The sequence below is a fragment of the Colossoma macropomum genome, unplaced genomic scaffold, assembly GCF_904425465.1.
Source record: "Colossoma macropomum unplaced genomic scaffold, Colossoma_macropomum, whole genome shotgun sequence".
Classification (NCBI taxonomy): domain Eukaryota; kingdom Metazoa; phylum Chordata; class Actinopteri; order Characiformes; family Serrasalmidae; genus Colossoma; species Colossoma macropomum.
The window spans coordinates 3,417,733-3,427,563 of record NW_023494795.1 but is presented as its reverse complement, the minus strand read 5'-3'; the positions used below and the strand labels follow the sequence as shown (position 1 = coordinate 3,427,563).

Here is a 9,831-nt window from a genome sequence, read left to right as displayed (position 1 = left end):
TGTTGTGGCCTTGTTTTGAACGTCCTGTATAGATAAAAATAATGACTTAGTAAGGCGTGGGAATGAGATGATTAAGTCGTGGCCACGACTTAGTAAAGCGTGGGAATGAGATCCTAATGCATGGCCACGACTTAGTAAGCCGTGATCTTGTTCCCACGCCTTACTAAGTCATGGCCACGACTTAATCATCTCATTCCCACGCCTTACTAAGTCATTCCCACACGTTAATAAGGCCTTATTTTTATTTACACAGGATGTCACCAGCGGGGCTCCATAGAAATAAGATGTTGTGGCATTTTTACATCTCAGTTATGAAGGTAAATACGGAGCCCTGCTGGCCACGACTTAGTAAAGCGTGGGAACGAGATCATGGCTTTACCCACACTTTACTAAGTCGTGGCCATGACTTAATCATCTCATTCCTATGCCTTACTAAGTCATGGCCACGCATTATTTTTATTAATACAGTCACCAGCAGGGCTCCGTAGGTAAATGTACATGTGGTAGTTGTTTAATTTGGAGTGACTCTTACTGTCCAAAAACGCCAAACCGTTACACTTGCTTGTGCATCAGAAGAGAAACATGGTTATAATGGGTGTTTTATTAAAAACATAATATAATTATTCAAATGCTCAGGAACGCTTTCTGTCAAGAGAACAAGAGAAAAATATTCCAGCTTTTGAGATTTATAAGAAGTACTTTGAGGTTTGAAGATCAAAATGAAAATGTAAAGAGTTAAAAGTGTTTAATTTCTCTTTGAAATGTAGCTAAGATCACTACTATTTACTTACAATAATACATATAATAATACAGGTACACAAATTACTACCACTTTCTAATACTAGTACAAATTAGTACACAGCAACAGTGGTGGACGAAAAACACAAATCATGTACTCGAGTTAAAGTAGAGAGGTAAAATATTACTGCAGTAAAAGTAGAAGTTCCTCCCTTTAGACCTCCACTTGAGTAAAAGTACAAAAGTATTTGCCTTCAAATGTACTTAAGTATTGAAAGTAAAAGTACTAAAAGATTAATTATGGCTCTGATGTCCTATTATCATTTCTGTAACAAGACTCGCTTCATTAACTCATTTTAGGTGAAAATACTCCAGTGTCTCTCTTGGTAAACCAGTCTTTTAATAGAGTCATTAATTAGTGATGCTGATGTCTATTAAAATTATCATAAGCACAAAACACTGAAGGCAAACAGTTTCCATCAGGTAGAACTGAGTGGCTCTGAAATCACTTTTTACAAACAAGCAAAGTTTCAGTTTAAGATTTATTTGTAACTTAGTTACAAGTTTAAGTTTAATAAAAACTTTAAACTCAGATTCACAAATGAGTTTCCTTTACTAAACTGCATCTGTAGGTCTCTGTTCATAAACATAAACTAGCCTAAACTAATTTACTATAAAATGAAAGTGTTTGTATAAATTCAGATGTCAGTCACAACTGCATATGTGTACATATTTCTATATTGTGGTCTGTTTACACAAAGTTAGGTTAGTTCATCATTTATGTTGAATAGACTCTCCCAAAATTTTACACTGCTGCACTGATGTTGAACCGCATGCTGCACTGGGTCGGTATAACCAACAGGTCAAAACAAGCTCAAAACAAAGTGACCGCTGTGCCCTGATTGGTGTTCTTGCTTTGCGCTTCATTTATTTTGACGTTATGTTTTTATACACACATAAACCAAAAGGAGTGACAGATTTCTCATAATGTAGTGGAGTAAAAAGTGAGATATTTGACTTTGAAATGTAGTGGAGTGAAAGTAAAAAGTCGCCCAAAATGGAAAAACTTCAGTAAAGTACAGACACACAAAAAACTACTTAAGTACAGAAACAAATTACATTTACTCAAATTTATTTCACACCCGAGCAGAGTATTTTTAATTGTAGTGCAATCAAAGTTCAGCTTAAAAGTGTAAATGATTAGTAAAAGTCTACCAGGCTTTACCAGAGGAGCAGGATGATCAGCTTATATTAAGTAATTGATTATAAATATTTCTTAGACACCTTGAACAAATAAACAAAGTCTAATTATAAACAAGCCATTACGGTTAGAAAAAGGCCCTAAAAAATATCCTCATATTTCTCCTCGTACGTCACTGTTTTGTTTGGTGACCTCTGAGCTACGATAATTACACAACTAGGGTTTTTTTCTCCCAACATGGCAACAGCGCGCAGCAGCCAGGCGGTGAAGAAACGATGGAATCGATGGATCGATTGTGCTGGTTTGTCACGCTGGTCTTACTGGTCCCTCTTCTATTATGTTCCCCCAGATGAAGGGGAAAGCGTGGTGCAGGTGAGGCTCGAGGCGTGTCTGTTAGACACGAGCGCAGGTCTTTAGTGGAGGCGGCTTTTTGTAGCGATATAAAGGCCTGTTTGGAGATGCGAGCTCAGGCTGGTGAAGCTGCTGTGACGGACGGGGGGTTTTTACAGCCCCCTGACAGTGACGTTCAGAGCTGGATGGCCAGAGCGTTTGATATGGTAATTTAACTGTATTGTCCGGCCTGATTGTGTGGCGCGTGCTTGTATACAGCTCTTTGATCGGATGCACGGATTCAGTGTAGCGAGGGAATTTCGCGGAATTTTTTCCCATAGAGAATGAATGGGGTGAACATTTGCATGCCAATCTAAGGCACTTCTGATTGTCCGATCGACACCGTTTTTCGTACACTATCTCAGGGCGGGGCCCCCAGCACGAATCCACTCTCGTTCTGACCCGCACTCATCCGTTTGTCGTTTTATTCCATCATTTGTTTCTCCCATAGACTTACATTGAGCGGACTGTTGGCAGCATGCCAGACATGACGTCACAATGGGCCCTTAACTCACACACCCATCCAGACTCACGCACGGAGCCCAATGTCTCACCCGCTCCCAGCCTAACGCTCAGCAGTGTCAGCACACATGATGAGGTTTTTAAGGTGGAACTGCTTTTAAGGTGGAATTGCACTTAGCTAGCACAAGAACTAATCCACCGCCATGCTGACCCACACTCCTCTTTCTGTCGTTTTTTCATCCCTTGTTCCTCTCATTGAGTCCCATTCATTTTCACCACCTCTTAAACTCTATTACTTCTTTGCCCAACACCCACCTAAATGCAAGTACTTTCTCAAGGCACCGCTCCAAGCTCTAATCTACAGCCACACTGACCCGCACTCTTCTATTTGTCGTTTTTTCATCCTTCGTTTCTCCCATAGAGTCTCATTGATTTTCGCCACCACTCAAACTCTGTTACTTCTTTGCCCGACAGTCACGAAAATGCATGTACTCATTCAGGGCAGGTCCCAAAGATCTAATCCACAGCTGTCCTGACCCGCACTCCCCTATTTGTCGTTTTTTCACCCCTCGTTCCTCCCTTAGAATCCCATTTATTTTCGGCCAAACCATAGCCCTGTTTTTTCCATTGTGCAACAGACACCGAAATGCATGGGCACGTTCCCAAGCTCTAATCCACAGCCACACTGACCTGCACTCATCTATTTGCTGATTTTTTTCATCCCTTGTTCCTCCCATAGAGTCCAATTTATTTTCTTTCGCAACAAAGCCCTAATCTGTCTCTTTCTCAACAGCCACCAAAGTACATGTACTCACTCAGATCAGGTCTCCAAGCTCTAATCCACCGCCATACTGACCCACACTCCTCTATGAGTACTTTTTTCATCCCTCATTCCTCCTATAGAATTCAATAGTAACCGTGGCACAATTCATTCCACGTTTCCTTTAGGAAATGCACTTTTCTAATTATATTTTATTATATTTAAAAAGATTGTGTAAATGTGTTTAACAGGCCAGAGACGCTCTTGAAAACGGCGAAGTACCTGTTGGGTGTCTCATGGTGTACAACGACGAGATTTTAGGAAAAGGACGAAACGAGGTGAATGAAACGAAGAATGTAAGTAAAACAGATCATGCATGGAAACTGTTAACACGTAAGTGACAGTAGAGTGCTAGAGTATGTATGATCAGGCATAGCATTATGACCACCGTGGTGGTGGTGTGTTAGTGTGTGTTGCGCTGGTACGAGTGGATCAGACACAGCAGTGCTGCAGGAGTTTTTAAACACTGTGTCCACTCACTGTCCACTCTATTATACACTCCTACCTTGTCAGTCCACCCTGTAGATGTAAAGTCAGAGACAATAGCTCATCTGCTGCTGCACAGTTTGTGTTGGTCATCCTCTAGTCCTTCATCAGTGGTCACAGGACGCTGTTGGCTGGATACTTTTGGTCGGTGGACTATTCTCAGTCCAGCAGCGACACTGAGGTGTTTAAAAACTCCAGCAGCACTGCTGTGTCTGATCCACCCAAATATTACCTGCTCTGTGAGGGTCCATGGGGGTCCTGACCACTGAAGAACAGGGTAAAAGGTTTCTACACTCATTGTCCACTTTATCAGCTCCACTTACTATATAGGTGCACTTTTTAGTTCTACAGTTACAGACTGTAGTCCATCTGTTTCTCTGCATACTTTGTTAGCCCCCTTTTACCCTGTTCTTCAGTGGTCAGGACCCCCACAGAGCAGGTAATTCACAGAATCATGTTGAAGGGAATATTTTTTTCCTATTTTTATTTATAGGCAACACGTCATGCAGAGATGGTGGCATTGGACCAGGTGTTGGAGTGGTGCCGTCTCAAACAGCTCAACCCAAAGGAGGTCTGTCAGCAGACTGTTCTTTATGTGACTGTGGAACCGTGTATCATGTGTGCAGCTGCTTTACGGCTGCTACGTATCCTTGATGTTTGTTTTGGATTTCCTTTTTGAACATGTTCAGTTCCTGTTTTATAAGACTCAAAACATTATCGTTGCTTACAGATGTTTAGTTTGTGGTATTTCTTACAGAATAATACAGCAATATTTGTGCTGTCATTAAGGTTTGGGCAGTAGACCTTTAATTTGGAATCTCATATTTTTTGTCAGATGTTTTGCTGCACATTTGTGTAATAAACTGCCATATAAGTAAACACCAAACACAATTTTCAGTAAATCATCAATCTGTAGTGTTAAAAAAAAGTGTGCCACTAATAGTTCTTGGTCATTCTACAGAAATGTCCATTTTTGTGTCCCTAGCATTTACAGATATATTACACTTCAAAAACATGTTAGGGTTACAAACTTATTTATATTTTAAAATAAAACAATAAATTATTTTAACAATTACAACTTCTTGAGCCTCAATTCAGCAATATTGTTTTTTAAATCAATCATATAGAATTCCAAGCACCACAGAAGAGCTCGTCCCCACAGTCATGTGTAAAGGCTGAGGCCATATTTTCAGATAAACATGTTTTTCTGCAATTTTACTGCAATAATCTATACATGACTATGAAATATATGATTTAAATGACAAAGAAAACAAATAAATATTATAAAATATATAATGAAAGTTCTTGTTCCTAGAAGTTGTGTCACTGGTGTTACTGCGTAACAAAAAATCTCTTATTTTGAAATAAAAGTCACACTGATGACATCACTCGACTTCCTTTCACCTGTTTTCTGAGGATCTATGAAGAAAAGCTCATGGTGAGTCCACTGTGTCTCTCAGTTATCAGAGATTTTCTCATTCAGCTCATGATTTCATATGAAGCTTTTAGCTGAAGTCACTGGTGTGACCGACTTTATTTTTAGGTGACTGTGAAAACGATAAAATACAAATGGATTAAATTACATATTTTGGTGGATATTCCATGATCGACAACATGTGGTTTGATGTTCTGTAGCAGTTATTTTGTAAAATGCATTGTTCATTAAAAATGTCTCTGGTGTTCCTTTATTATGTGTAACACCAACGAGGATCAGTAACACCAGTGACTCCTATTGACAGATAGAAAAGTGGACGTTTGTGTAGAATGACCCTTCTTTGAATAGAAAAAGCAGTTTTGTAAATGTGTTTAAAATATTTTAAAGAAACTTTAAATAATGTAAAGGTTCTTCACCACTTTTTTCAGCAAAAGCTTCTTCCTAGAACCTTTAAAGTATGTGGTAGTTCAAAGTTTAAAAACTTTCTTCACACTCACTCATTTACAAAAATGGTTCTCTAAACAACCATCCATTGAAAGGTTCTTTAAGGAACAAAAATTTGCTCCCTAAAAACCTTAAAGGCACATATATCTTTTAGACTGTAACAATAACAGTAGCTGGTAGAGTTGCTGGTGGAAGTCTGACCCTCTGGAAGCCGAAGCTTTGCTCCTTGACACTGACACAGATATACCTTTAGTCGTGTACGGGTGTAAGAATGACCGGTTCGGAGGCTGTGGTTCAGTGTTGGACATTGCATCAGATGACCTAACCCACACTGGAACATCTTTCAAGGTAACAAATTCTTATATAAACAAAATCCTTATTATATGCCAGGGATGTGCACCAGTACCGAAGTACTCATGGTGGCAGTTTTTGATTAAAGCGATAGAACAAGAGACGGAGTGCGTTATTGGCGATAACACACTCCTCGAGTGTTCTATTACTTTTATACAACAGTTAAATAAATAAAGTAATAAATTAATAAACTGGGCCGTGAACGCGGCGTTTAATGTGTTTTAATGTTCGCAGTTCTTTCACCAAATTATAGTTCCTTAACAAGCAGCTTGTTGCTACGTCAGAGTAACGAGCTCCGCCCACTCGCTGCGCTGTTGGGTTCATTTCTGGCTGATTCCAGGTTGTTCAGCTGTTCTTCTGTCACAGCTGCCGACTGAAAAGCTGCTCAGTGGTGACGACAGTTTGGGAATTCAGTGTAGTCTCGTCTTCAGAGTCTGACCAAATCGGCTGTCGGTCAAATGTGATCTTATCGTATTTGAATCCATAGAGCAGAATTAAATTTAATGCATACGGGACTCAGCATGACTTCTTTTTCAGTCTGGCTAATGTACAATAGCCACGTTTATATGCAGCCTAATAATCCGTTAATAATCCGACTGATAGCTCAATCAGAATAGAATATGTCCATGTAAACACCTCAATCAGAATAGTCTAGTCTGATTGAGGCCATTCAGAATAAGTTTCTATCTGATTGATCGAGGTGGGTAATCCTGTAAATAATCTGTTAAATAGAAGAATAATATCCGTGTAATCGCCTGTATCTGATTACATTCCCTATCGGAAAGTTTAAGTCCGTTCTGATCATGTTCGTCGCGTCGTAGTGAAAGTTTATACCGTTCAACATGGCGGAGCAGAAACTGGTCTGCAGAGGAGACGAAGTTTATGCTCTGATCTTTAAAAGACGGCGGTGGGACGGACGTCCAGCTTATGTGTCTCAGAACACGACGTCTTCCTCTCGGCCTTCTTTAATAAGGACATGTGAAGGACGTTTTCCTGAGTCTGACATCATTTTAAAGTAATTAAATACACAAGCGTTGCTCATTGCTGCTCATCTCACTCTGACTGGACCTCACCTCTTTCAGTGAGAGCTGCGATTTCTGGCAACAGGAGGTGGCGCGAACGTCGATGACACAAAGTGGGCGGAGTTAGCGACGCGACAAAGTTGAGCGTTGAACTTTATGCAAATAAGGAGTGAAGCGACGTGGCAGTTACCAATAGAAGTTCAGCATTCAGCAGCGTAGTATGCACCATCTCCGCCACTGTGAAACAGTACACTCCTTTTTTGGTTCCTAGATAATTGTTCCTACTACAGGTGGAATAATGGGGGCGGTGCTTTCGCCGCAAAATAGACAGTAATCACAAAGACCAAATACTGTTTTCCTCATAAACTGACTGCACAGACAGGGGGATTAAATAAAAACAAGCACACATTTTTAGCAGAAATGCATCTGATTTGTGCTTGGCGTCAGTGAAACCATGGCAACCAACGAGTTCAGAAATGCCCACAGGCGATGAGCGACCAGCGATTTGGGTGACAAGATGCGAAAAGTCGCTGCAGGTGTGAACGCAGGGTTACACTAAGCGGTTCTGTATGCATGCGCATAATTTTGGATCTGATTACTTGCAGTTTGCATGTAAACAGAGATTTTCCATCAGATTGTTGAGTAGAGTGAGAATAAACACCTCAGTCTTAATCTGTAATTGGAATGTATTCAATCAGATTGGCAAAAATCTTTGCATGTAAACTCCGCCAATGAGTATAACAGCTTTTCTTACACTAGTTAAGATTCAGATTTGGACAGAGGATCTGGCTCCAGATCAACCACAGTTAAACAGTTTGTCAATATTCCTCCTTTCTGTTTCAGTGCATCTCAGGCCACCGAGCAGAAGAGGCTGTTGAAATGCTGAAGACTTTTTACAAGCAGGAGAATCCTAACGGTGAGGGTGTCAAGAAACCAATCATATTAATCTTTCGGTACTAGATTTAACTGCATCCAGGGCTCATACATCAATATCAACTTCTTCTTCATTACAGCTCCAAAGCCTAAAGTGAGAAAAGACGGTCAGTCCAGCAGGGGGCTCTGTTGTCCCGCAGAAAAAAGCAGCCCCAGTTGATGAAGATGGAGGCAAAATGGCCCCTTTGGAGTGAAACAGGACGGACAGTTTTCTTTTGTCTGGAAACACGAGTGTCTGGATTGGACTCTTATGACGCTGTCGTCTTTTCTAAATAGGTTAATTTATCTTCCGTTTTTTCACACTGGGATGTGACCCAGCTTGGAGGAGGTTTATTGGCGGCTACATTTTGTCATTCCTCACATTTCTTGTAAACCGAAGTTTCCCAAGGCTCCACTCCTTTGAGTCTTTCCTGCGCAGCTGGGAGTCCAGCTCTTTAGCTGCTCGTATGATCATTAGCGGCGCCCTGTGCGTTGCGGACGGCCACGCTAGGCGGAGTGGGCCTGTTGTGCATTACAGCCTGTGCTTCTCTCCAGCCTTCACTCGCACCCCCCCCTCCGTATGTCCTCACATAACCCGGATCTCTGTTCCACATGTGTGATCTCATCCCCCTGTGCTCCGAAAGCAGGTGCTCGGGCACAATCGGGGAGTTTCCCCTTCTCACACTGCTGTTAGACATGGCCTCTTTCAGGCCTCGCCACTCTGTGTACAATAAGTAGGGCTGCAAATAGGAATCAAGGCAGGTCTGTGCTGGTGACGAGAGTCCTCTCATTCAAGTAACCATGTGGAAAATAACTATAATAAATAGTTAATCTGGCTTGAGGGGGTATTTTTTTTGTCTTTGCTTTACTATTTCATACTGTAATTTTCCAACATTCCCTTCTTCTCTAAAGCCATTTTGCCTGAAGCCATTTAAAGCGACCCATTTCACCTGTTAAACGAGAGCTGAGACACGTTTTCACTCACGTTTTTCCTGAGACTGAAGTCATTTTTCAGTGTAAAACCTGTTGCTTTAGTGTGAGAATGTTAGAAAATGTACATCATACTATAGAAGTGTTTTTTTTTACAGGAACAGGAATGATATCTGCCTGCAGCACAGAGTGTGTTTAGCCAGTGCAGCTGCATTTCTAGAACAATCTCATCTGTGTTAGGTAAAATAAAGGTGGTATTAATGTAGGATATCACATCATCCACCATGATTAAAACTCAGTTACGTTGAAGAGTGTGAGTACTGCTGTTTTGCTATGGTTTGCATGAAAATATATCAATAAATGAACATTTTTTTAGTTTTTAACTGGCAGTAAATGCATTTATTACCATCCCTGGGGGTCGTTACTGCGGTAACCCAAATAAACATCACAAGATCCAGGCCTAACTCAGGGTCTTGCCTGATACCGAGTACTGATCTGATGCCAGTGCTATATTAAGGCATTTGTGCTTTGTAGGGGGAAAATACATGAACATTAACAATAACAATTTATTTGAACTCTGCTATATAACGTTGACAATCCATCCATAAATATGTCATATATTCTTTTGAGTTGTCATAAC

The 9,831-nt window shown here is 40.7% G+C and overlaps 1 protein-coding gene across 1 annotated transcript; it reads left to right on the top strand.

Annotated features, from left to right (window-relative positions):
* The first annotated feature begins 2,256 nt into the window (after positions 1-2,256).
* On the top strand, positions 2,257-9,500 carry adat2 (adenosine deaminase tRNA specific 2). The gene is given in 7 exon segments (XM_036581218.1): positions 2,257-2,496; positions 3,803-3,907; positions 4,591-4,741; positions 6,218-6,324; positions 8,193-8,265; positions 8,363-8,387; positions 8,389-9,500. Coding segments are annotated over 7 exon segments (648 nt in total). The 5' UTR covers positions 2,257-2,397; the 3' UTR covers positions 8,477-9,500.
* The last annotated feature ends 331 nt before the right edge of the window (positions 9,501-9,831 follow it).